The sequence below is a fragment of the Calypte anna genome, chromosome 21 (genome assembly GCF_003957555.1).
Source record: "Calypte anna isolate BGI_N300 chromosome 21, bCalAnn1_v1.p, whole genome shotgun sequence".
Taxonomy (NCBI): domain Eukaryota; kingdom Metazoa; phylum Chordata; class Aves; order Apodiformes; family Trochilidae; genus Calypte; species Calypte anna.
The window spans coordinates 7074916-7102523 of NC_044266.1; the positions used below are offsets into that span (position 1 = coordinate 7074916).

The 27608-nt window shown below is 38.4% G+C and overlaps 1 protein-coding gene across 4 annotated transcripts in view; it reads left to right on the top strand.

The window, feature by feature from the left end:
• VPS13D (vacuolar protein sorting 13 homolog D) overlaps positions 1 to 27608 on the top strand; it is a 90326-nt gene that overhangs the window by 33874 nt on the left and 28844 nt on the right. For 3 of the 4 annotated variants that reach the window (XM_030463439.1, XM_030463440.1, XM_030463438.1), the window contains 28 exons: positions 135 to 275; positions 1295 to 1417; positions 2012 to 2086; positions 4227 to 4332; positions 4673 to 4825; positions 5450 to 5585; positions 6501 to 6548; positions 7199 to 7349; positions 7901 to 8111; positions 8265 to 8512; positions 8812 to 9003; positions 9643 to 9769; positions 10643 to 10785; positions 11020 to 11150; positions 11395 to 11570; positions 11704 to 11827; positions 12520 to 12755; positions 13476 to 13584; positions 14233 to 14393; positions 14738 to 14846; positions 15528 to 15707; positions 15969 to 16085; positions 16412 to 16561; positions 17438 to 17587; positions 17821 to 17917; positions 18968 to 19116; positions 21121 to 21255; positions 21621 to 21788. In XM_030463439.1, the coding sequence (XP_030319299.1) occupies positions 135 to 275; positions 1295 to 1417; positions 2012 to 2086; positions 4227 to 4332; positions 4673 to 4825; positions 5450 to 5585; positions 6501 to 6548; positions 7199 to 7349; positions 7901 to 8111; positions 8265 to 8512; positions 8812 to 9003; positions 9643 to 9769; positions 10643 to 10785; positions 11020 to 11150; positions 11395 to 11570; positions 11704 to 11827; positions 12520 to 12755; positions 13476 to 13584; positions 14233 to 14393; positions 14738 to 14846; positions 15528 to 15707; positions 15969 to 16085; positions 16412 to 16561; positions 17438 to 17587; positions 17821 to 17917; positions 18968 to 19116; positions 21121 to 21255; positions 21621 to 21788 (4046 nt within the window). The remainder of the gene's footprint in view (positions 1 to 134; positions 276 to 1294; positions 1418 to 2011; positions 2087 to 4226; positions 4333 to 4672; positions 4826 to 5449; positions 5586 to 6500; positions 6549 to 7198; positions 7350 to 7900; positions 8112 to 8264; positions 8513 to 8811; positions 9004 to 9642; positions 9770 to 10642; positions 10786 to 11019; positions 11151 to 11394; positions 11571 to 11703; positions 11828 to 12519; positions 12756 to 13475; positions 13585 to 14232; positions 14394 to 14737; positions 14847 to 15527; positions 15708 to 15968; positions 16086 to 16411; positions 16562 to 17437; positions 17588 to 17820; positions 17918 to 18967; positions 19117 to 21120; positions 21256 to 21620; positions 21789 to 27608) is intronic. The other variant, XM_030463441.1, reaches the window with a different exon arrangement.

The following is a 27608-nucleotide window of genomic DNA, read 5'->3' on the forward strand; positions in this document are numbered from 1 at the left end:
AATCTAGGCTTAGAAATCTTGAAAACAGATTGAAAGCAAAGAATGTTACTAAAGCTGAATTACTAAATACTTGGGCATGTAAATAGCATTGCAGTGTGGCCTCTGTGTGACACAGGATTTCTCTTTGTTCCCAGGCTGGGAGCCATTTATTGAGCCGTGGCCCTGCTCAGTCTCCTGGCAACAACAAGCTGCCAGCCGGCTCCACCCCTCCCGGCTGAAGCTGGAAGTCAAGGCTAAACACCGTTTGGATATAAACATTACCTCTGTCCTCTTAGGTATGTGGGAGTATGCTCATCCTCAGAGCAGGATGAGGCAGCAGAGCCTCAGTGTGCTGCAAATGACAGACACCTCTAATTGAGTCCTGCTGGGAAATAGGTGGAGAGGAGGAGATTTGGCAGCAGTCCCTAGGCACTTCCCAGGGTGTTACACACAGGTGTGCATTTAGGCAGCCTGTATTTTATCAGATAGTGTGAAAGTGTAACGACATGAGCTACATATTTTAGGGGTCAGGAGGAATTCTTTCTCCTGTCACGTGAATTCTATCAAATTCATATGTTATGTGAAATTTATTTTTAATCAGGAACAGGCTTTCATCTAAAGCTTTCCATACAGTACTTTAAAATGTTTTAAAAGCTCGTAATTTTTTAGTACGTTGACAAGTGTAGTGGGAAGCTGCTCATTTCAGTTCTGCAGTCTCTGAAAACCTGAGCTGTCAGTACCCATCTCAGGAAAACAAAATATTTTATCAGTAACTCAAACTTCATGGAGGCTTCTGTGTTATGAGACTGTGTACATTTCCCAGAAATATTGTTGCTTATTCTGTGTGTTTCCTAAGAGTTCCCCTAATGCTTTTTAATGCTACTGATAACAAGCAGTAAGGCTAGTTTCTGTGCTAGAGTACACCATTGGTGTCTTGATATTTTTGCAAGATGTGCATGTAACTCTTAAATAGAAAAAAAAAAGTTAGAAACTACTTCTCCCATGAAAATGTTTTGGTTTAGTTGCCTCCTCAGGGAGACTTCTGACATTTCCATAGAAATATCTTAAGAACATGAAATTCTACTGATGGTTAAAAAAAAAAATCTTAATATAAAAACCACGACATTTTCAAGAGACTGCTGTGATTTCATGAGCTGGTTTTTGTCCTTTCTGTGTAAGAGGCTCACAGAAAAAGCAGTGAAGGAAAACCTTTTGCCATGAAAATGAAGTTACTTTATGAATTCAACATAGTTTTCAATGACTTTCCTTACTGCCTCATTGGGGACATGTGCTGTCTGTGCTTCTGTTCCTCCAGAACAATACTCATGTACCAAACAGTCATGGATGGAAGATTACTGTAAGCAGGAGGAAGAAGTGAGTGTGGTCAGCTCAGAAGACTGGATGGGTTCTTCGGTGGATCCCCCATGTTTTGGGCAGAGTATGATACTCTTTAATTGCACTATTTGAAACTTTATTGGTTGACACACACAGTCACCTGTCTAATGTATTGCAAACATAAGCATTTGGTCTTCATTTGGCAAAAAAGACAGAAATGCTATTTTCTGCTAAGTTCTTTGAAAACAAAAGACTTTGTGACTACTTAGCTTTGAGTGAGAACTTTGAATTGCCAATTCTGCTTCCTTTTTTTGTCAGGCTTGCTCAGCTAATGAGTAACTGCCCTGTGAAAGGTTAAATAAAAATATTGAGGTTAGGGTGTGGGCAGTAGAGAGGTGGTTTTCCTCATTCTGTACCCCCAAAGACCTAAGAGTCTGGATTTCTGGAAAATAATGCTGTTAGATTTGTGAAACAACTCTCTCAGTCATAGCTCTTGATATGTGGCAGGTCTTTCCAGCTTTTCAGCTTCCAGTGTTACTTCTGGAAGACATTCTAACGATTCAGGTGCCATCATCAAATGTGTAGCCTGGTATTCTGATTGCATGTTGCCTGGGTCTTTCCTGATGCATGATGGGGAAGAGTCTTCCTTTATTTGTGTTTTTTCTTTCCTGCTAACTTTGTCTTTCCTGTCTGCCAGGCCTTCCTCTTGTCTACCTTAGAACTAGGAGTACAGCCAGTTTGACTAACCTAGAGCATCAGATCTATGCTAGAGGTACTGTATAGCAGAGAGAGATAAAAAGGTGTTCTTCTTTAGAGGGTTCTTGTACAATAAATAAATACTGTGTTATCTGTGTGACTTGCTAGTAGGTTGGCCTCTGTTTCAAACAAACAAACAGAAACTCCAAAATCAAACAACATCTATGTTACTTTTAAGGTGCATAACAGAGTGTTTCATCCTCTCTGTTATGTTCCTCTCTGGGCACTTCAAGGATAGAAGAAAGAAGTATAACTAACAACTAACCCTGTGTAGGAAGGTTGTTTTCAGCAAGGTTATATAAATTACTGACTCTTCAATATATATTTTCTAGAGAGACAACCTAGGGTGATTAAAAATAGCATAATGTAATCACAGGAGTCTTTATTTTATATTCTAAAAGAATCCAGTAGTATGTTCAATATACATACCTGTGCTTGATTCATCTATATTTAGCTACCTTAAGATGCTTTCAGAAGGAACAAGCTGTTTTCAGTAAGCCTTATAAAGTAAAGTGTTTCCAATAAATACCCTGTTAATTTGTTTTGTATTTGACAGTATAGTTTTTGGTCAAAGCTACTCAGTTTAAAGTAAGATTTATTTTTTTTAATCTTTATTTTTTAAGATTTTTGGCATTATGGAAGAGAAAACAGCACACTTGATAAATATGTTACTACTACTGCTGAACTGGAGGAGAGAAAGCTTTCTATAAATCTACATCTGTGACCCATTCACACTGCTCCTTAGTAACATTTTATCTTAGTGGTGGCAGAGGGTTCATAGATGTTTAGGAACAAAACAACTGAAAACCAGAAAATGATAGGATTTATTTTTCTGAGATATTCTTCAAGAAGATTTTTTTTTTTTTTTTTTTGGTGAAAAAACCAAAACCTCTTAATATTTATTGCTTAGCTTTTGGTGGATGTTAGAACTGAATGGCTAAGTGAATGCAGTAGCCTCAAAATGTAACTTCTGCATCATCTTTTGAAAATCAGGCTGTAGTCCCAAAAATTACTTTTTAAAGTCTCAAAATAAATTGGCAATTGATGAAATGCCAGACTGAAAGCACATTTGGCTTCTGGTCTGTAATTTTGTACAACCTGAGCTAGCAAAAAAATTGTATGAAGTCTAGCTCAACACTAAAGATTGTTTTATTTGCAGTTGGCAAATATCCATTTGAATTTTCCAGAATTTCATCTTTTTGCCATTTAGTTGGAAATAACTTTCTCTGTGAGCAGTGGACAGGTCAGGTATAAGTCACCACTGAAAATATTGCATATAGTAATGTGCTGTCATTGATTGGGAAAAAAAGCTGTGTATGATCATCAAAAACTTCTTTACCCACCCTGCATTTTCCCTTCTTGCCTGTGTCAACCTGTGCTGCAGTTAATCTTAGATGCATGTTCTAATGGGATTAATGGGAAGTAGTGCAGATAAATTCCATGGAATAGATTTAATTTCTCTTACATTTCTTTAGGCAGCTGATTTATTACGTGCACCTCTTTTCTACTTCTCTCATACAAAAAAATATGTACTTAGGGAGCAGCCATTTTTCTTCCTTTTTAAGTAGTTACTGGAACTTGGCAGGGTGTTTTTTCTATCCAGACACAGTAAGTATTTTCACAGATAGGATGTCCTGCAGTATGGAAGATGACTTGATCCTGTATGGGGAAATATTTCAATTTCTTCAGTTTTTGAGGATACAAGTCCCATTTAAAGAGTGTGCCAGATAATTCCATATTCATTGCATTAATTACAGCATAAATCTTAATTATAAACAAGTATGTGTTTAATACTTCATTATCATTTGGATGTACATGAAAAGTTAGTGATAATATGATGGGTTTTTTCAGTGTGTTATTTATAACTGGAGGCTTTGTATTTTATGAGACTTTATATAAGAAACAAAAGAACTTGCAGGTTAATCTCAGTTCCTGGGTGGACCGAATGGAGAGGACTTTGTTTGATTTCTACCATTTCTATAATACAGTTAATACATTTTAAAATGTTTGTAGTGATCTGTTGTCCTGTTTCTTTGGGCTGTTTTCTTTAGTTAGTGCAGGCTGTGGTTCTCCAGCCATTGAGTCTCATTCTACATTAATATTTTATTCATGCCTTTTTCATAAGCATTTAGACAATTTTTTACTCTCTGTTATAGCTGAAATGAAGACTCCAAAACGCAGGCAGCCATTTGTGCCATTTGCCCTTAGAAATCACACTGGATGCACACTGTGGTTTGCTACCCTGACCACAACACCCACCAGGTAAGAAGCTGCTGTGGGATCTCTGTGACAATATTTGTCTGGCTTCTCTAACATGTCAGCCAAACCCTGATCTTGTTTCCAGTGCTTTCATTTTCCTACAGAGAAACAAAGGCAACTCCCAGTCTCTCTTAGTTAAGACCCTTTGCTTTGATAGTGAGATACTTTTACTAATAATAAAAAGATTGTTTTTTGAAGAGGCCCAAGAGAATTTGAAAAGTGGCCCTATACATTCATGATGTGTATGTAACTGCAGGACCTCTATAGAGTGAGACTCACTAGAAAGCACCTCTGAATTGGTTTAGTTATTTTGTTGGTTTGTAAGATGTCTTTCTCTTCACAGGGCTGCACTGTCTCACAGTGGGAGTCCAGGTGTTGTTCCTGAGGAAAATGGGACATTGCTGGATGATGCCCATAATGTCAGTGAGTGGCAAGAAGTTATCACAGGGGAAGAGGTTCCATTTGAATTTGAAGCCAGAGGGAAGCTCAGACACAGGTGAAGGGATCAGGCTCTGGGTTATGTTTTGACACACTCAAATGGAACAAATGGGATCACTGTTGGGAGGACACAGCAGATGTCAAAATAAAATTGGACATGTGTTTAAATATGCTGAGAGTGTTTTACTTTGAAAGTTTTAAATTCATATATAGAGTGAAATTATCAGTTGTCTAGTAAGCAGCAAGTGTTGCAGTCTTCCCTAGGTGTGTGTTGAATCATGATAAGCTTTTTGGAAAGATATAAGGGCCTCAGTTGCAAATCATATGTCCTTTATTCTAAAGGACTAGGGTGGGAGGTGTGAGGTGTGGTGGGGAGGCATTTGTTGAGTGTGTTACCAATGCTAAGCACCAGAATAATTTGTTAACAGACAGGTAGCCTGCTTTTGATTTTGCTCATATGGTGTATTTGTACTTCTGTTTGTTCATTAGAGAAGGCTGAACAATTGAACAGACATAAAATCAGGTCTGACACTACCCATGAAGTGGAAAAACTTGAAGCTTTTTAAAACTCTTCAGTGCAATTAGTTTTTCAGAATCCAGAGGATGTTGTTGGTTTGGACTGTTTGGCCTTCATGCTCTATAATAATGCTTAATAGTAATTTAACTTGATCTGACCTGATAGGCACACACATGATCTGAGAATTCATCAACTGCAAGTGAGAGTAAATGGCTGGGAAGAAGTCAGTCCAGTTTCTGTAGACAAAGTTGGAACATTTTTCCGATATGCTGCACCAGACAAGAACTCATCCTCTTCCACTGTAAGTAATCCGTGTCACTTGAGAGTCATCTTGGAGATTTTGATCTTAAAGCAGCTGCTGTATGAGAGTGTCCCCTTTCCAGTTAGCTTGGATTGGAGAGTTTGGAGCTGCTTGATTCCCAAGTTTTATGCAGAACAGACACAGTCAGCAGTGAGTCTGTGCTTAGGAGTCAGAGCTTCCAGTGACAGAATTAGTGACAGTGATGGGATCCTGGAGATCAAGCTTGAAATGAGCACAGCATTTCAGCAGCAATTTGTATTTTTTCTGTTGCAGGAATGCTTTTCATTTGTTTAATTTACTTAAAATAAACAACCCTGGCAATTTCCTGTAAGCCTAGGAACTGTTGAAATATGTGGCTGCTTAGACAAAACATACTTGTCAGGCAGGAACAATGCAGTAGTAATAATCAGCAGGCTGGTAGTAGGTGGCTGAGGGTCAATGATAAAAATGGTCTTGAGGATTTCAAAACTGGTTAGGTTTTGAGACTAGGCTACTGAAAATTCCTGTGTACTGGAGAAGTCAGAAGTTGAGATATTTGTCATATAAACCAGAATTAAAATCTATCTCATGCTACTGCTGAGAAGAGCCAGCAGTCTTCAATATTTTCTTATGTTTTTATATAGGAGCTTAAAAAGCATTGGCTCTCTCTGTAACTTCATTTTTGAAGGAAAAGGATGATTCCAGAGCTTGCTTTTTTTTAACACAACTTCCTTCCCTCCGCTCATTTCTTTTTAGAGCAGTATTACAAACAGGTTTTGCTAATAGAGCTCTTAAATGTTTTCCAAGCTGTACTGAGATCAGAAACACAAAGTGATGAAAGTAGTTTACTTTTCTGCAGTAATGCTTTGTATTACAACTGAGAGTGATACCTTAGAAGTTGAACAGCTTTTGTGTTCTTCTTCACTTTTCTCCCAGCTTGGAAGCCCAATAAGCAGAACAAATATAATACATCCACAAGTCTATGTGAGTATATATTTTAATTTTTTAAGAACTGCTTAAATAAGATTACATAATTCTACAAATGAAGTGTTTTTTCCATTCTTCTAGAACCTTCTCAATAGAAAGGAAACAGAAGTCAGGCAAACAAAAAATATTTTTCAAATCACAAGTATATAACATAACTTAGAAATGGGTCTAAACTCTAATATGTGAGCCTATGTAAAATCTGGCTTACAGGCTCAGTGTCAGTGATGACTTTATGTAATGTAGGAGATAAAACACCACAGCAGAAAGGCAATAGGAATATTTTAAGATATTCTCAGTTTTAACAAAGAGGAATGATGCGTGTTGATTATATGAGGCTTGGAATTCAAACTCCATGATTTTATAAAATAATGTACTAGTGAGTCTATAAAGTGTGCTTTTAGGATCTATGTTAGTCTTATTTGAACTTGCATCATTTTAAAAACAATAAGGGAGTATTTAGAAGTGGGTTTTTTTCATAGTTAACACCCAGGATTACAAATCATTACGCATCACCATATCCCGTAGGTGTTGCACGTAGACTCAGTTGGCAAGTTTTAACTCCAGCAGTTCCAACTTCAAAATCAAGGTGTCCCTCTTCTAGATGTAATCATTTCCTGAGCTTTTTAATGCTTTTAATTATCTTCCAGTTTTCTTCATTGCCTCCAGTTCGTGTGGTGTTTGAAGTGACCATGGAAGGCAGCGCTCGGAAGGTGATAACGGTGCGCTCAGCCTTGATTGTGAGGAACAAGCTGGAAACACCCATGGAATTGAGGCTGGACAGTCCTTCTGCTCCTGACAGTAAGTGGGGTGCTCTCCTCCCATACTGTGTGTGAGGAGTCCTTAGCTTCCTCCCCAAGAAGATTCACTGCTGCCTCTAACAACTGACAGCAAAGTAGGTGTTTCTGGAGGGGAAATGGGTCATATTTAGAAGAAAGTGATCAGTAGGGTAAGCTGGAGAAGCCAGTAGGATTTTTGCTTATTGTTCAGGTAAACAGGGAAAGCTGAGGTTCTGGAAAGAATTAGTAGTATAGAAATGTAGTGGTGTGCTGGTAGTGTACCCAAATGTAATGAATGAGGTAATTTTGAAATAAGTGTTTTCTCTAAAGCATCTAAGGAAAAAGAATTGGAATTCCAGCAAGTTTTAGTCTGTTTACAGTTTCCCATTTGTTTATTGCCAGCTTGTTAATAGGGCTTAAAGCAATGGGTTGGTGTTTAGAACACACATAGCTATTGTTTCATGTTAAACTGAAATGGGTTGCTTCAAAAACTTGGGACTTGCTATGTGAAAACATGATGCTTTTCAGTAAAGGGGCCTGTTTTGATATGTTTGTGTGCTCCTCTGGTTACAGAACCTGTAGTTCTTCCAGCAGTTATGCCAGGAGATTCCTTTGCTATTCCATTGCATCTTACCTCTTGGCGTTTGCAAGCCAGGCCGAAAGGAATGGGGGTCTTTTTCTGTAAGGCTCCAATTCATTGGACAAATGTCCAGAAGACAGCAGAAGTTTGTAGCAGCAAGCGAGAGTGTCATTCAATGGAGTCTGAAAACAGCAGATTTTTCAGGTAATTAACACCTCATTATTTTCCTGTAAACTCTTATTTCTAAATGCTGGTTTTGCTGTCAGTCCTGAAGTTGTGGGATTTAGTGCAATTCACAAAGCTGGGTTCAGTTGTCCTGTTGAGTTCATCGAGTTCTTCTCACATCTTCCTTCACAGGTTTTGCGTGGCTATAAAGAAAGAAAATTACCCGGATTACATGCCTTCCAGCATATTTTCTGACAGTGCTAAGCAGATTTTCAGACAGCCTGGGCATACTATTTATCTACTGCCAACAGTGGTAATCTGTAACTTGCTACCCTGTGAACTCGAGTTCTATGTTAAAGGAATGCCAATTAATGGGACCTTAAAACCTGGCAAGGAGGCAGCATTGCACACAGCTGATACATCCCAGAACATAGAGCTTGGTAAGATCCTTTCTCAGATACCACTTTCTGATCCTTCTGGAGGAGTAGCTTAATATAACATCAAGGCAGCAATTAACCCTGAGCAGGCTTCTTTGCAGAACCTCTTTGGCAGTTTATGACTTACTCAGGGATTTCTTCATGGGGCCAGAGGTTAATGCAGTGGGCAGGCTTAGAAATTAATCTGGGTAAGATGGATGGAGTATTCAGAAAGATCAAGCCATATAAAGCACCAATCTGTAGGCTTATCAGATACTAATGTTTCTGTGTGGGTGATGCTTGGTTTGGTTTGGTTTTCATAGGGATATTGCTAGAAAACTTCCCCATCTGCAAAGAGCTGCTGATACCTCCTGGGACACAGAACTACATGGTGCGGATGCGGCTGTACGATGGCAACAAACGACTGCTCAACTTGACCATCAGGATTGTGTGTCGTGCTGAAGGGGCTCTGAAAATACTAATTTCAGCACCATATTGGTTAATCAACAAAACAGGTAGACTGACAGTGTTTTCTTTCATAACTGTAATCATGCCCTGGGAAATAAAGGTTTCGTGCAATGTTTTGGTTTGCCTTCTAGCCAAGCAGAGCTTTAAACAGAACTTAAGTGGAATTAAAGTTATGGAGAATTGTTGTTGGTTGGTTGGTTGTTGGTTTTGTTTTTTTTTTACAGTGACAGTAGCTATTGTTCGATGAACATTAGAGCACATAATATAGACATTTAATTTACTATATTCTAGATTTTCAAACATGAACTATTCTACCTCTAAATAAATCAAGATTACATCCCTGTTCAAATTGTGGTTTTCAAAGACTGAAATGCCTTGAGCAAGCAACAGCTCTGAATTACAGCAATTCTCTGCTAACATCGGAGAATGTTAACACATTCTCTGGCACATTCAGAGCTTCAAGAGTTTGTCTGTTTGCATGGACCACACTCTGGGGATCCAAGCTGTTCATAGGTCTAGGTGCTAAGCAGGTTAGACAGCCAGTGAGAGGGAGGATGCATGAGGTGTCTAGTGGGTAATACTACAACCTCATATTTTAGGTTGTTAATTTGAAGTAGTTATGACAATTCTCATTTTTTGTTTGTGCCAAGGTGTTGGTTGACACTATTTTTTGTACTTATTTAAAGGATTGCCTCTTATCTTCAGACAAGATAATGCAAAAACAGATGCTGCAGGTCAGTTTGAAGAGCATGAACTTGCTAGAAGCCTCAGCCCTCTTCTGTTCTGCTACGCTGATAAAGAACAGCCAAACTTGTAAGTAACACCACAAAAAGAGAAAAGGGAACCTTACAAAGCATTGAAGTAATTTGCAGAAGATCAGGTGATTATATATTAGTATAAATGTCACATAGGAAAAATCCCTATAAAGATGATCTGATATTAAGTTTCTAACTACTAAAATAAGTATAGCATATTGGATCCTTAGACATTTCCTAATGATAACTCCATGGCTGGCTAATTCTGTCATGTCAGCAGGCTGCTTTGGCTTTATTTTGCCTGTTTTGAACTCATTCTTCTCTAAGAAATTAAAAAAACATTAGGAAGAGACTTATTGGAGTTGTATAAATTACTCATTTACCTATAAGAAAGCCACTCCAACCCCTAAACCTAAAATCCAAATGTTAATTGAGAAGAAGTAGCAGTCACTTAGTAGGAAGTCCACTTGTAGCAGAGCTATTGTGATTCTGATGTAAAAGGAAATGGCAAGACTTTGGATAGTTTTCAGTTCCTTTAAATGAGAACTTGCATTTTCCATGAAAATAAGACCATAATCTTAAGTAAATTTATCTGAAATGTTCTGGCATTTTAGTGTAAATGAACAGCAGTTAAACTTACCACTAAAATTTATTCCAATTTTTTTTCCTTCAATGAGAAAAAGACACACCAGTGTTATTGTAGCTGATGAAAGTTCCCAAGCCTTTTACAAGGAACTGTCTCTGTGTGTTGACCAATATGTGTTATGGCAGAACTTCAGCATGAGTTGCTCAAGAGGAGATTTATCATGGCTTCTGGTGCTTTTATATTAAAACACGGGTGTTCTTTCTGTGTGCTTCATCAGCAGCACTGTGTGGACATCTGATACTTTATGTAAATGAGTAAATAATTGTGTTTTCTTCTTACCCTTAGTTGTACCATGCGGGTTGGAAAAGGAATTCATCCTGAGGGCATGCCTGGCTGGTGCCAGGGTTTCTCCCTGGATGGGGGAAGTGGAGTCAGAGCCCTTAAAGTGATCCAGCATGGGAACAGGCCTGGCCTCATTTATAACATTGGTAGGTGTGGGGAGGAACTTCTGAGAAATACTCTAGAGCTTAGCCAGACATCATGTCAGGGACACCAGGAACAGAACAACTACATCAGGGAAAAGTATTGCTGTTAAAATTACTAAACAAAACTTCATATTCTGAGTGTTTGATGGTTTTATTTGGAATTTCTGTTATGGGAAATACGTTGTGGCAGATGTCTTGTAAATAATAGCTTTATTTTCAACTTGTTTTTCTTACCAGGTATTGATGTTAAAAAAGGCAGAGGCCGATACATTGATACCTGCATGGTAACATTTGCACCTCGTTACCTGTTAGACAATAAATCATCCTACAAGCTTGCCTTTGTTCAGAGGGAGTTTGCCAGGGGTCGGGTAAGATGCTTCCTTTTTGTTAGTTGTTACTACTCCACCTGTAGTCACAGTGTATTCTAACCAAAAAGAACACCCCCTTGCACTTTGAAAGTGTTGTCAGCTGGTTAGGAGAATCTTTCTGAATATTCTAGTAGCATCCACTGAACAGAATAATTGTAGTGTTTGTATTTGAGAGGTATATGGGTTAATGCTGCGTTTTTAATACCTGTAGAATCTGTAGGTATTTACCAGTTTCTCTTCCTAGGGAGCCTCCAACCCTGACGGCTACATCTCCACACTGCCAGGCTCCAGTGTTGTGTTCCACTGGCCACGGAATGACTATGATCAATTGTTATGTGTGAGACTAATGGATGTGCCAAACTGCATTTGGTCTGGGGGCTTTGAGGTCAACAAGAACAACTCATTTCATATTAATATGAGGTAAGAACTGCACACAAATCTTCTGTAGTATGCTGGGTTGATTGGGTTTTTTTTATAGAATCAGCTGTTTAACACAGCTGTGGGTTACACAGTGAAGAAGCCAACCTCTCTTGCACTTGTTTGTTTTCTTCAGGGACACCCTTGGAAAGTGTTATTTCTTAAGAGTGGAAATCACCCTGCAGGGAGCCACGTACCGCATCGCCTTCAGTGACACCGAGCAGCTGCCGCCGCCCTTCCGCATAGACAACTTTTCCAAGGTAAAAGAGGAAAAAAAAAGTCACTTTTTCTTCTACTTCTGGCAAAAAAAGAAGAGCAGGAATTCTTTATTTTAAGTAGAAGTGAGACCTGACTACCTTGTGTAGAGAAATAAAATGAAAGTGTGTATACTAAGCGTGTATATTTGGATATAATTATTGTCAGTTTCTTAAGTTTTAGTAAAAATTGGTGGTACTCAACTATTTCATCTTTAAATAATAGTGCTATCATTATGGCTTTCATGAGTGCATTTAGAGTCTTACAAGAGAGCATTATCACCAATTATTACCGATGAGAAAACTGAGCTAGGGATTAAAAAAATAATTTAAATTGTTTATTTTACTGACTGCCTTGTCATTAGAGCAGGAGACAGAGCTCTTGATAGTTACTGCCTCTCATTCTGGATCTTGGTACTGACCTGTTAAATGAAATGGGCAAATCTAGTTTTGATTGAGAGGGTTTTGACTGAGATGCTACCATAGGACTAAAGACATTTTGAACCATGAACAGACAAAAGCAATGATTTTTCTCATCCTTTTGAGACAATTTTTAGCTGGGACTCAAACTGAGACCATTGGGGCGGGGAAGTAGTGAGCTGAACATGTTCAATGATCCTGAAAAATGAACAAATGATGGCAAAAATCTGATTAAAAGTTTCTGTGTGAAACTGAATCCTCTTTCTTAACTGTTGCAGGTCCCAATTGTTTTTAATCAGCATGGTGTTGTTGAGCCACGACTGTACACTGAAGTGAAGCCCATGACCTCTCTGGATTATGCCTGGGATGAACCTATTCTGCCACCTTTTATAATGCTGACAGTTAAAGGGGCTGGCTCCTCAGAAATTGTCTGCAGCATGAATGACTTCCAGGATAGCAAGCAGCTTTACTATGAAAACTTCATTTATATTGCTGCTACGTATACTTTCTCAGGGTAATTCTTTAGATATTGCATGAAAGTATTTTGAATGTTCATGTTATTTAGCCTTTATCTTGTCTCTTAACTCTCATTTCAGAGTTTTTCAGTGCAGCTAAACTTTTGTCAACCTTGTAACTAGCAAAGAAATGCCAAAATTCAGAAACTGAGCTTGGGAGTTGGTATCTCCCCTTACCTGGTCATGGTGACTTAGCTCTGCAGATGCAGCTTGCCACTGGTTTTGTCACACAGGGAGAAAGATTTAGCATATGGCATCTGCTGTGACCACATTGTCTGAACTGCACAGAGATGTTTAGGGTCACATCTGGGCCTTAATTTCATTTGGTGGATTAAGAACAGCTGAATACAGAATATAGCTGTTCATGATATGCCTGTGAATTTTGAACTTGCACCGGTTCATTTCCTGTTGAACACAGCTACAGGAGATAGTTACATTCTTTGCTGCTTTCCTCAATATGAGGTAGAAAATTTTATTTGGAGTTTATCCTACTTGCCTGTGAAGTAGTTGCAGTGAGAAAATAAGCCTCTTTTAAGAATGTACTCAAGTGACAGTTTACACTGGTGATTATGACAATTACCAGAAAAAAAAACCAAAAAATTTTTTTTTCCCATTGGCAGCATAAACAATCCTCTATTGGACTTTGTTACAGTCTAACTCAACCTCCAGAGGAAGCAGCTACTCTGAATAAGCATAAATATGATTTCTTGGTGTTCTAGTTTACAGGAGCCAAGTGCAAGACCAGTTGCTTCGAATAAGGATGCTGCATATGCAGAGCTTGTCCTTGATGTTTCTCCAAAGACTCAACGAGTTGTACTGAAAAAGAAGGTACCAAGACACATTTGATTTTATTAAAATGCTGTTGCTATGTGCTGAAGGAAAATAATGTGCTGGGAGAAGGAAAAAATAAAAGCATTTTGATGAGAACTTAGAAATGGTAAAGACAAACATCATTGAAAGCAACACATTATTGCAGGTCAGGTTGCTTGAATTATGGTTGTGCTTCTGGGTAAGATTTTTATGGGGATAAGGTGGACAGAAAAGGGAACTGGAATAAAAGTAGTAAGGAATATTGTAACTGCTTCTGAGACAACCAAGTGAGGTAAGTGGATGTTAGAGATTCTAATGAAGTTGCAAGGTAGAGTTTACTTCCTTTTTGGTTCCTTTAAAGTCTTCTATTTCTGGAGCTCTTCAGAAGTAGAAACTGTGTTTTTAATGTTGCTGAGATTAAAAATAGCTTGTAAATACAGCTCTGCCTCTAACAATGCTAACACAGAATGCATATTAATTGAATATCAGAATTGAATTAGAAATTTTTATACAAACTAGTTCCTAATTTCTAATTCAGGATGCTGAAGTTAAACACGTACAAGTCATTCCAAGAATTACAATAGAAAGCACCTGATAGCAAAACAGAACAGAAATACTTGCACTGTACTAGTGTGTTCATTTAAATGTTGAGTTTTTGTGCAACAGGAGCCAGGAAAACGATCCCAGCTATGGAGAATGACTGGCACAGGAATGCTTTGCCATGAAGGTTCCTCAGTTCCTCACAACCCCCAGAAATCTTCTCCTCGATCTGTGGACTCTTGTATGATCTTAGACATTGCAGGTCTGGCAGCTGTCACAGATAACAGGTACTGCAAATACAATTTTGCAGGACACTTATGTAGCTTCTAAGCATGTCTTTGAAAACATACTTCACATGATATTCTCTGAATAAGGAAAGAAATTGCTCTGAAGGAATGTGGAAGAGCTAGATTTTATCTGTCTTCATGAATGGACCTCCTGATCCTTGGAAACATTTCAAGAGGGTGGCTAATGTAATTTCAGCAGCAGGTTGCTAAAGGAGCACTTCAGAAGTGAGATTAGGAAAATGAGCTTGAACAATATTAGAATAAGTGTTCACCTTTAGATCTCAAGAGCAAAACTGGGGAGTGGAGTCCTCTGAGTACTACTGGGTGGCTTCTGTTCATTGCAGGTACGAGCCCCTGATGCTGCGGAAACCTGACCGGCGGCGCAGCACTACCCAGACCTGGAGCTTTTGTGATGGAAAGTTGACCTGTGGTATTCATGGACTTGTTGTCCAGGTCAGTTCTCATTAGCAGTTGAACTTGTTTTGACTGCAGCTGATAAAGATTGCAGTCACCTGGGCTTAGTATTGATGTGAACTAAAAGGAATATCCTAACCATCAAAGTAAGTTCCAGCCTCAACAACAGATATAGTAAGGATGGCAGCACTGTAGAGTTTCATTGCCACCTCTGATCCTATTTCAATTCTAAGGCCAAAAAACAAATCTAGAGAAAAATATTTTATTTAGTCCCATTATGCTGCATTGATGATTTTCTGATCAAATTACCTCACATTCATAGTTACTGCTTGTCAGTTTGAAGCAACCAAAAAGCACTGTGTTGCTGTTTTAAGGTTTTGTATATTAAGGATTTACATCCTCTTCTGCAGATCCAGAGTTCAGCTTTTAAAAAGCTTCCTATCATTTTGAAAATAGTTTCAGGATGGGCTTCCCATGCTCAGTCATGACATGATATCTTCTGTTTCTTAGTTATTGATATTTGGTTGATTAAACATGAGTTACCAGAAGCTTTAGTAATACCAAGTGAAATTCTGCTGGACTGAAGTCCAGCTCTAGTTCTGAAGAGTAAGGAGATCAATGTAAAATACAATTCTAAATTAATTTTTGTAAACAATTAACTGAGGCCTTTAGCTATCGTGTAATTTATTTTTTTCACCTTACTCTTCTTTCTTTCTCCAGGCAAAGGGGGGAATCCTAGGTCTTCATGATGGAGCAGAAGTTGTTCTTGGTCCTGATACTTCACTTGAACTTCTAGGGCCAATTCCACCTGAACAGCAGTTCATAAACCAGAAGATGAGGCCTGGGTCAGGAGTACTAGCTGTTAAAGTCATCCCAGATGGGCCAACTAGAGTTCTACAGGTGATGGTCCTTCACTAACTGGAATCCAGTTTTGTTATTTATTTGTACTTGAAATACTTTTTTCTGTATTGCAGCTAAATTCTTACAGAAAGTTAACTTTATAGTGAAGTGAAGGGAGAGGGCAATAGCATAAAGCAGAAGGAATTACAACAAAAGTTTTGGGCTTATTTTTTTTAAAAAAAGGATTGTGTAAGGTGGGACAATATAGCTGTAATTCATAAACTGACAAATGATCATTGTGGTGATGTATTTGTTCATCAGATAACAGATTTTAACCAGCGCAGGAACGATCGTTTGTCCAGTGAAGGAGAAGAACTCCCAGTGACAGAACAAGATCTACGCAAGTTCAAAAACCCAGACACAGAGCAGGAATTAGAAGTAAGACATTACAACTAGTGTCTGGTTTTTATCATTTTCCTTTCTAGAGTTTAGAGGGGGCTGGGACACATTGTTTGTTAGCTTTTCCCTGAGATGACCTCTTGTTATGAACTTGTAGATTTTCCTGTTACAAACCAAACTTCTAAGGAGTTTTATGTCTTAACACGTTTTTATTTGCAGACTAATTGTCAGTAAGCTGTTCAGCCTCTCTGGAGATGAGTCTATAAAAATAACTTGTTTACAGAAGCATGTGTTTAGTGTCACAGGATTTTCAGTGTTGGTTTGTTTGTGGTTGTTTATTTTCTCTTCAAATATTCGTTTTTCAGGTGCTTGTGAAACTGGAAGGTGGAGTGGGATTGTCTTTGGTCAACAAAGTTCCTGAAGAGCTGGTGTTTGCAAGCCTCACAGGAATTAATGTCCACTACACACAACTGTCCACAAGTCAGGTGTTAGAGCTCAGTGTGCAAGACATACAGGTATTTGCCATTTGGAATTTTTTGTTATCATAATAGGTTTGAAAAACTTTTATTGCTGCTACAGAAATTTCAGTTTCTGAATATTGTAGGAGTCTTAACATTGATATTTCCTTTTCTCTTTTTTTTCCCTACTTAGTAAAATTGAGCTGGTGATATCTTGCATTTTATGCCAGTAGCTCATATTAGGCAAGCTACAGTCTTTTTTTCTCCCTTTTCTGATTCTTCATTCTTTGTAATTATGTAATGAAAAAGCAGCATTGAAAGCAGGAGTACTGATGCTGATGGTACTGCAGTATAAATCAGACACAGACAAGTAAGAGAAATGTAAACCTCTTTGTGGTGGTTTTTTTCTTCTGGCTTTTCAGAGTCAGAGTTACCTTTTTTTTCAGTTGGGTCTCTGTGAATTCACAAGTTAAACTGAAGACTGTAACGACTTTTTATTCTATTAAATAACTGCTCAAGTTTCTTATAATTCTGTTCCCAGTAAGATTTTGTTGGAAGGGGAATTGTGCATACTGATGGAGATAATGTGAGATAAACGAATACTTGCATTCATCAGTCAGACATAAATGCAGGAGTATCTTAACCCTGCTGCTGTGTAATACTTTTCTGTTTTTTGAAAAAGGAAAATAAACCTCAGAAAACACAGCAGCTTTGTTACAGGTCTGTTGGTAGCTGTAGCCATTTTTTAAATGGAGGACATTACTGAAAATGTTTTATGGTCTCAGTAGCAATCAATAACCAAGTATACTCAGTATTTCCCTGGATCAGGACCATATATTTCTGAAAGCTTTTACATGCTGAGATAAAGGGAATCAATTTTGCTGTTTCTTGTGACCTACTCAAATTTTTTTGTCTGTCTTCTCCACCCTGTAGGTGGACAACCAGCTTATTGGCACCACACGGCCTTTTATGCTCTTTCTGACACCAAAGATGAGTGAAAATGAACCTGTGGAGACTGGTCCTGCAGTGCAAGTAAATGCAATGAAATTTCCCAGTAAAAATGCACTGACTGATATATACAAGGTAAGCCACAATTTTCATGTCCCATGCAGGTACTATTTTACTGTTCCTCTGTTTAAATGACCTTCAGTCATTACTAGTTGTAGGTAATCTCAAGTGAGGAAAACTACCCAAGAGATTTTCACTGGAATGCATTCATATCCCATTGAAGTAGAATACATTGCCCTATTTAATAGCCTACATGGATCATGTATCTGGTGTTAATACTGTAAACTGAGACTTGTTTATCTTCATAGCATCTGATGATCACTGCTCGAAAGTTCACAGTTCAAATTGAGGAGAAACTACTTCTGAAGCTATTGAGTTTCTTTGGCTATGATCAGGCTGAATCAGGTACAGTATAAAATTACAAAGACCAGTTTTACAGTGTACAGAAGTATTATGATCTTTGCATATAAGCTAAGTTCAAAATGCCCAGCAAACTCTTGCCTGCTTGGAAACTTCAGCTCTTGAACAGCAGCTGGAAAGCTAATATCTGAGTGACCCCTAGGAAGCTGTTAATGCATGATGTGTAATGTGCATTCTGTGTATATATGTCTTTTATTCAGGTTCTGAGCCAGGTAACCTGCTGCTGTCCAGTACAGGATGTTTGAGCTGAGCTGAGCCTCTAGGGGATGGAGTTTAGTATTCATCCCAAGTTCCTGCAGTAAAAGAAATAGTGCTATTAACTTAGCAAACCACCTTGTTTACCAATGTTTGTTTCATTAAAACTAGGACTAGAAATGGGATCTTTGTTCATTTGTTCTCTGGGCAGTTTCTCTTGCTTAAGTGAAGGAAAATGTTGGTTTTCTGACCTGTTAGTTGTGGGATCTGTACCCCTGGCTGTAACTGTAATACCAGTTTGTCCTCCACTCAGGCAGGACAGCTTTTGAATCTTCTGATCTCACAGATGATGTGCTAATTCTTGTGTGGTCAGGTTTATCTGCACTTCTGAAACTTCTGTCCATTCTGTAGTGATAATAGGAAAGACTGTCAGCTTTCCTGGCTTTTGAGCATGTAAGGAAGTACAGAGAAAGCAGAGAGAGGAACACGTTGTCAGCCCATGGCTACAGAGTCTGAAACATTGTGTAGTTGTGTTTATGGAGCCTTGCCTCTATGCTGAAGATCAATTAGAAGTGAGATCAAAAGCTTGAGTAATATGAAGTTGGGTGACTTTTTTTTTTTAATCCATCTAGAAATACATTCAGTGTAGAGATGCAGGCAGATCTCAAAAAAAAAATGTTGAGCCTCAAAGGTCAACTTCCTGTCACAAGGCATGAGAAATTAGCAGGCACACTTTTTATTTGTACAGAGGCACCATAACTCTGTACAGAGGATGCATTTATAGTCCCACATTTATTTCTATACCATCTATTCTGATTCCTGTGTTTTGTCTGAATGCAGAAGTTGAAACATATGATGAAAACCTCCATGAAAAGGTGGTTGAACAGGGTGGAGGACAAAAGAGATACTACTTTGAAAACCTGAAAATCAGTGTGCCTCAAATAAAGCTGAGTGTCTTCACTTCCAACAAGCTGCCTTTGGATCTCAAGGTACATCAATCCTTTCACAGAGTGGGCTTCCAAGTAGAGATTCTCTTGTAGGAGGAAAAGGAAACAGGAGCTTTAAATTACTAAAAATTTCCATTTACTCTTCCATTATTTAAGTTATTGGCACTGCTATTATTTGTATTTAATTTGCATAATTTCCAGTCACTTCTGTAATAGTCTCTCATTTCTGTAATTTCAGTTGAAGCACAGTAAACTTCACCTAATAACTCACTACTTCACAAGGGTTCTTATTGACATTAATGGTACTGTAAAGAGACTCAAAGGGAGTGAATATCATATGGGAGGGCTGAGGTGAGGGTGAAGAAAAACAAGAAGTTACACAGCTTGGGGAGCAGAGGTACAGGACAACTCTGTTCTCATCCAAAAAAAGATCTCTTTAGAATTGAAAGAGTTTTCAAAAAATGTGTGTTTATGGAATGAACTCATATATCCTGGAGTCTACCAAGATGCCCCAGCATATCATCACTCCTGCATTCTTGTATTGCTTTTCCCAAATCCTTGTGCAAAGGAAGACAATTCAGCTGTAATATTCCTTAAAATTCAACTGCAATCATCACTGTGTTGAGTGTGTTTGCACTTCAGCTTCCACATGAAAATGCATATTTTTAATTGTTATTTTTAACTATTTTTTTAATTATCTCAGAGAAACCAATCTTAGTGGTGAGTGCCTTTAAGAAACCAGTAATGTGCACTGGTCTGGTTGGATTTCTACCACCTTCTGTGTATGATTGCACATGGATATGTCTTGGCAGCTGCCAGCACTGTTCCCAGAGAAGCCTTGGCACGTGGATTTTTCCCCTAATGGTGACAGTCAGTGACTGTGCTGTATGTGAACTCACAGCAGTTCCATTCAGTTCTGTAGCAGAGGAGGGTTCAGGGTGGGAGGGAGAGAATAATCACAGTAGAGCCTTTGTAGAAGTTTGTCTGCCTCTCTCTTATGTTTGTGGCTTGGACATTGCTGTCTGGTAATTTGGTGTAGACAGATAATTTTTATTAGGTACAAGTATTACCAAAGTTGCCTTACATAATATCTGATAGTTAAACAGGAAATTACTTCCTACCCAAGTGAATAATGAGGACTGCTCCAGCTAGTCATCCATTTACTGAAAAAACAAATAGGTCCTTTCTTACTTGCAAACTTAAATCAGATCTGTAATTTACCTTAATTGCCTGCAGATGGCAGAAAAACTCATATTACTACTGAGTATGCTTTAGTAATTAATGCAGGAAGATACAGCAGGAGTATCAGGCCTCTTTGCCTTCAGATTTTTCTGATGTTGGTGACTGTACAGATTCTGTTAGCAAAACCTGAAATAGGAGAGATTTCTTTCTTTCTTAAAAGATTCGTTTTTCTGAAATTATTTTATTTTATGTGTGCATATATAGATATATTGCTTATCCACCTCAAAAGTATTGGGTTTTTATGTATAGGTGGTACAGATTACAGATGGCCTATGGGCTAAATACTGTCTTAAGTTTTTTTTCTTTAAAATGATCATGAAATGAGCCTCAGGCCTGCAGGAAATGATGTATGTTGTTCCAGCTCATCCTGACACTTAATCCATCCATACAGCTTCAGCAGGGTGGAAAATACCCAGTTTTGTCTTCACTGTGTGTCAAGGAAATTCATTTAGAGTTCTCTTTAGTTGAACAGTAGAGCAGTTAAAACAAAGCTGTACTGAGCCAGGAATCTTAAATACATTTTGTTGTGAAATATTGCTATCAAGGGTAGGAAACAGCCTGCATCAGGAGTGCTTAATGACTCTCTTGTTATTGAAGAAATGCAGTTCTAGTAGTTGATCAAAGCTTGAAGTAGGTTTATGGCATGATTGCCCTCTGTATTGAAGGACCCAGATGGCAGTGGTGAGGCACTCTGGCAGCTTTGATAATTTTGGTTTGCTGCCCATTTCAAGATTAATTCATTTGGATACTGTGAATGAGAAGTAGAGAGAAAAATTAAAGTAGCAATATCTTTTATTTAATCAGGCACTGAAAAGCACACTGGGATTTCCTCTGATCCGATTTGAAGATGCTGTGATTAATCTGGATCCTTTCACTAGGGTCCATCCATATGAAACTCAGGAGTTTATCATTAATGACATTCTGAAACACTTTCAAGAGGTAAGTGTCCCACAGATTTTGTTGTGGCAAAGGCTGAGCTTCTGTCCTGCTGAATTCTCTACTGAGGGGGCAGGAACTCTGCCTTGGCTGTTTATTAAAGTGTTAGCACTGCATTGCTGCTTGGCATGGAAAATGCATCAAATGCTTCTAAAACACACTGCATTTGAAGATTCAATGACTGTTGATCTTACTGCTGTTTCTGTGTTGATCTCATCACTAAATCTGCCCCTCTCTTCATTAAAGCTCTCTGGGTTTGTATCTGCTTTTGTTGTAGGTGGGTCTTGGGTTTGTTTTCTTTTACTCTATGCTGCTGGTGTTAACACTGCTACATCAGTGATACTTCATTCTTCCTCTTGGTTTTACAGGAGCTGCTTAGTCAAGCAGCAAGGATTTTGGGTTCTGTGGATTTCCTTGGCAACCCTATGGGTCTGTTGAATGATGTTTCAGTAGGTGTTACTGGACTCCTGAAGTATGGCAATGTTGGTGGTCTCATCAGAAACGTCACACATGGAGTATCAAACTCTGCTGCAAAGGTAAAAATTATGATATTAAAGCTTGCTAAAGCACTAAAATACAGTCAGGAAACAAGTCAAATCACTGACCATCTTTAAATAGCTTTATGCTCTGTTTGCTTTATAAAAAACTGTGTTTAAGTACAGATTTTTGGTAACAATTTATACATACACTTGAGGGATGCCAGAAACCCTTCAGGAGTCAAAGAAACCACTCAAGGCCTTGTTACTGCTTTATGTGTGTTTTGCAGATTTAATGCAGTAGTTAACCAGAGAACTAAAATGTTGCTCAGGTGAGGCACCATGTACAAATGAACAGTTTTATTATACTATGTATATAGTACACATACAGAGAGAGGGTTCTAGAAATCTGGAGTATTTAAGGGATTATTTAGTATAACAGGAATTGTTAACTTAGATTTTTTGAAAGTAATTAAGCTCACATGAATATTTATTATTACACTAACACCTGAGTTTGTTTTTCTGTGCCACATATCAACAAGCTAAGGGATTCCAATACTGCTACACATTTGTCTCTAGTTTAATTCCAGAGTGTCTGCATGGTCAACTTTTTTTTGTTTTTCCTGATTACAAATGAGATAATTCAGTTGTATCAGTGGTACCAGTGAAAATAAATATCCTTAATGTCAGTGACAGGTATGAACTGAGAAGGCAGCCAAAAATAGGAAGTGGGTTTGATCATGGTTAATACTGAAGTGTATGTTCTTGAAATATCTTTTATTACATACATGGTGTGTCAGCATGTACTGTAAATGAATGAGGAGATGATGGGTAGAGCTGGAACAGTGCTTTCTTCACATAAGGACTTGTTAAAATTTGGTTTTTGTGAAGATTCTTTACTACCTATTAGTTTCCTTTTCCAAACTGGTGAGTGTGTACATGTATAGTATCAGGGTTCATCCTGTCACAACCTACTCCCCTTACCTGTATGCTGCTTTTTCCCCCATGTTAGTGGGAAAAGGTAATTCAGGGAATAAGAGAGGTGAAATACAGAGTTTACATGATACAGATAGCTCAAGACTAACATGGTCACACCTCATTAAACTGCCAGGGCATCCCCAGTCCCTCACCAAGTGCTCAGCTGTGAGCATCCCTCACCCAGGTGGTTGAACCATGGGGAAAAATGACACTCTCTGTCTCCAGCAGAACTGTCTAACCCAGTTTGGACAAGTTCAAGAAATTCAACCAAAAGGCCACATTGTTGCTCCTCCTGCCTTGCTCCTTACCAGGTGATTCTATGATTATCAGCACTGAAAAACCAAACTTATCCCAGCAAGCTGGTAGAGGATTTACTGAGCTCTTGTAAAGCAGCATCCCTCTGTGTAATCCAGTATTTTTGTCCATACTTTCTACTCGTGGTTCTGGTCTCTTGTGACCCTCCACCCCACCCAATAGAGGATGTTTCTTTAGAGTTTCCTTTCTATAAAGTGTTGTTTCCTCATTGCAGTCACATCTGCAGCTACACTCCCATAAATCTTTCTTTAAAAGGCACGAGCCTTCCTATGTTTCCCACAAGGGCAAGGTCATTCTTTGAACTTTGGAGTCATTTGTAACCAAGGGTTTTGTGAAGGAAGATTTTCAAAGGCAGAAGGGCAGTTGGATGCTGAACTCCTTGCAAAACTGAACAGGAGCTGAGTGCCTGCTTCCCATTTATACCTTTGAAAATCACCCCAGGTACTATTTATCTGTCTGCCTGGATGGTTTTTTCTTTCTCCTTGATACATCCAAAATGTCTGTGATTCCAGTCTCACACAGTTCCCTTTTAAAAACTTTTTATATGGACAATGTTTCTGTCCTTTCAGAACAAAGACATAATTATATCCCTTAGAAAGACTTAATAGCACATTATGGAACTCCTTGATTAGTCCTCCTTCCCCAGGGTGGATCTTAATAGTGCTTCATGGAAGATGATGATAAAAAAGGCTCTAATAACAAAGATGTATTTTTCATTATATGTTGCCCTGCTTTTAGGCATCTAAATCTGCTAGAAAACTAACCCATTTCATTTACAAAAAAGGTCAGTCTTTTAAGTACAAATTGTGATATGTGGTACAGCACAGAACTGTATCTTTTGCTCCTTTCTACTCTGCCATGTATACACCTTGTGACTGTGCCTGGGTATGTGAAGTTTTGGTAAAGAAAAAAATGAAGGGGAAAAAATAATTGCAATTACTCACGAAAAACAAGACTGAATGATAAATCATTTTCATTTTGCTGCTGGTGCTGTCTGTGGGGAAAGTATTTTAAAATATATTTTCACTGCATAAATTTTCACCTGACTCTGCTATACCAAGAGGTCCCCATCTTTCACCTTGTTCTGTAGAACTGGTGACTGATGCAGCCAAAATGAGATGAGCCTGTGCTCTGCCTGGACATGGATGGCTGGGAAAAATATCTGTTTTGGTTATTTTGAGTACTTTTAAAGTGTCTTAAATAAAAGTCTATCCTAGATTTTAAGATGAGTTTGCTTTTAAGGTGCAAGTAGATAGATAGATAAACAGACCCTAATACTATAATCATCCTTCCAAAGTAACACTGCTTGACTGAATTGGAAAGTAAGCTCTTGGAGTTGTATCTGGTTTTGTCATTTTATTGCTTTTTTATTTTATAGTTGTGTTGATTATCCCTGTAATGGCTTTTCCATGCATTTCAGAACACGCAGTGGGTAATGCCTTCTTTCAAGTGGAGAGCTGCAGTGTATTTAAGTTGGCACAAAACCTTAGGTTAAATAAAGTTCAGTACAGACAGTTTTGTAGTTTTTATCCCTTGGAGACTCCAAGTTCTGTATTTTAAAAAGTTCTTTGATCCTAAATATAGACACCTGAGGGAATTTCATTCCCTCTGAATGGAGACTTCTATAGTTGCCATATGTGTAGAAATGTCTTGCATTCTTGGCATCCACACTTTTTTTTTTTTATTATTTCCCTGTTAGGCATGATAGTACTAAATCCTAAGTTATTTCTGTCTCAGAGGTGTTTCAGTTAGAAATGGATCTTGAAAACTGAAGCAGCATCTGAACAAAAATGTTCTGTAGCTTGGGTTATCCAGGTTAAGTGTTGTATCTGTTACTGGCATAGGGAAATTCCTGGTAGGAAAGGGCTGAAAAGGTTATTCACCTTGTCAGTACTATGTTTAATTTGTCTGATTCTTTCCACCTTTGCAAAGAATTATGTTATCTTTTATGAATTATGAGCACCTAGTGATATAGTTCTTATGGCTGCAGCTAGACTGTTTCTGGATATACACGTTGGGTGGAAACAGTTGGTGTGTCTCTCCCATCCTCCCCCCTAAAATAATTTAATTCATTTCTTGAAAGAGCATAATTTTAATATTGAACTTCAAAGTGTCCAGTGAGAAATTTAATTAGGCATCTAAAGGAAAGGTAAACCTCAGCCACAGTTGCATTTCTTGTTAATGTTTAGTGCAAGCTTGCAGAGCTCTCTGAGAGGCTGGGAACAGGCACCTGGGATGCTGAAGTTTATGTCCAGAGAAGATGAAACAAGTTGTCTGATGGGTGCTTGTTTTCTCTTATAGTTGAAGAAGAGGCACATTAAATTCATGCCTGGAGTTTCATTCCATGCATTTATTTTAATTCATCTCAGAGTGGTGGCTTAGGTGTTTAAGAGCTTAACAGTGACAGGGAAAGAGGTGAATGTAGGGTGCTGTAACCAGGCAAGAAAATTAGAAGACTGATAAGGATACAAATAGTGCTCCAGGTGAGTGTTTGACATGGAGGCATTTGCAGAAAAGAAGCATAAAAGCAACACAAAGGGAAACAGGAGTTTTAAGCTTCATTGTAAGATAAATCACAGCAGAATTTCAAGTGGCTGCCAGTGACAGAAAAATAGATAACTGAATGGAAAGTGAAGAGGAAGTAATAAAGGGATTATTTAAAAATAAATCATGAAGAAGTGTTTGACCTATATGAATGTGAACTTTAACAAAACTGGCAATAAGTAACTTGGGAAGTGGCTAGAGCAGAGCACAGAAGGTAGGTGTAATTTCTGTAGGTCTATCCTAGAAGAGACTGAAAGGTTTCTAAAGCAGCTGATGGTTCCTTTTTTTTTTTTTTAAAGTTTCTTAGTTTATGTAACCAACCACTCCTGTTTGATACTTCTGATAAAAGCCTTTGTATATGAGGCCTGAGAATAAAGTACCTGGTGGTGTTTTACTCGTGAGATCGTTATACAAAATAATCAACTGATAATCCAGAAGGATCATGGTGGCACTCAGGTTCTCAGTTTCCCATTTTATATTTGGACAGTTTTCTTTTGACTCTTCTATTTAGCTGTGAGCAGCAGAATGTGTGTGATCACTGGCAGTCTCATTCTGGGTAATAAATGGAATAAATGTCATCCTTCTGGCCACTTTATAGATTTGAATTTGGATTTTAACACCTTCCAGCTGTCCTTTGCCAGAGTACTCCAGGTACTGAAGTTGTGATATTTAGCAGCAATTGCCATAAATATTTTTTCTTCCTAGAAGTGATTTGTACAGCCCAAAGCCAGTGTAGCTTTCCCTTCAGTTTTCTTCAGTGTAATTTGTAAGGTTTTTCTCCTCATGTCTTCTACTGAGTTTTGGGGCTTGTTCAGAGGATGCATCCAGGTGGCACTGCAGATCCTCTTCAGTTGAACTTGCATTTCAGTCACAGATTTATCAGTTCATGTGCAGATTCAAGTGCTGAGCAGTAGGAATCTGTATGAACATGTGCAGGTTGTGAGATGAAAAGTAATTTAATTTCCCAGGCAGAAATTTTTTACACCTGCTGAAGAGCTTTCTTTTGAAGGGTTTTACCAACTCTTTTTTTTTTTTTTTTTTTTTTTTTTTGCAAAACAAAATACAGTTGTTCTTGTTTTGCAGACTCATTGGGGAATTAAGTGAAAAATGGAGAATTTAAAATGTGGTATGCAAAATGTTGCCAAAAGCACAAACTGTGAAATTAGAAATAAACATTTATCATAGAGATTAAATGAAATTTGATTTTAACCTAGAGTTTTTTAATGGTGACTGTGTCATGAAAACAGGCACAGAGATCCCATATATCACAGGGTCTGAAAGAGGAAAAAATTGGGGTGTGGGCTTGAAATTGACTTCAGTCTTGACAAAAGGCTAAGTACTCCTCACTGCATATAGAGAGTTCTGTTGTTGTATAGAATACTTTAAATAGCACAGATGTAAACTTGAAATTCCTTGGCTGTGTATCCCTGAGGAGGGACAAGGGGATTTTTATGTCCTTGGGAGATGGTGCCTGCTGGAGCTGTGGAACAGATGCTGGGCATCAGCTCATCAGATTCAACACCTCATCCCCAAATTGCTGCTGGGTGTTGATACTGCAGGCAGGAGGCCAGGCTGGATAAACCTGTGTGCTTTGGGGTCCCTACAAAAATCTAATGGGGCACAGAAAACCTGTGGGGTTTTGAGCAGGAGGGCTTTTCAGATCCCAGGTGTGGTGACCATGGCAGAAACTGAAACACTGGAAAGAGACCAAGTGCTGGGGAGGTGCTGGGGAAGGGAATGGGAACAATGATAGGAAAATATAAATCAAGAGTTCTGGTAAAGATGGTGTTGAAAAGCAAACCATCAGAATACCTTGTTGTGAGGCATTAACTCAAGGAGCTGGACAGATGTCTGCAGGCCCTTGCTCGAGTTGTCAGTATTTAGAAGGGTTTTTCAGGAGAGGGATGGATGTAAGAGGGCAACCGATTCCATTCCCAAGAAATAAACAAACAGGAAGACCTTAGAGATTTGTAAGAGTTAAAGCTGGGGGGGAGGGGGGCAGGAATTATCTGTTAAGAGTATTAGTTGTTTAATAAAGCGCAG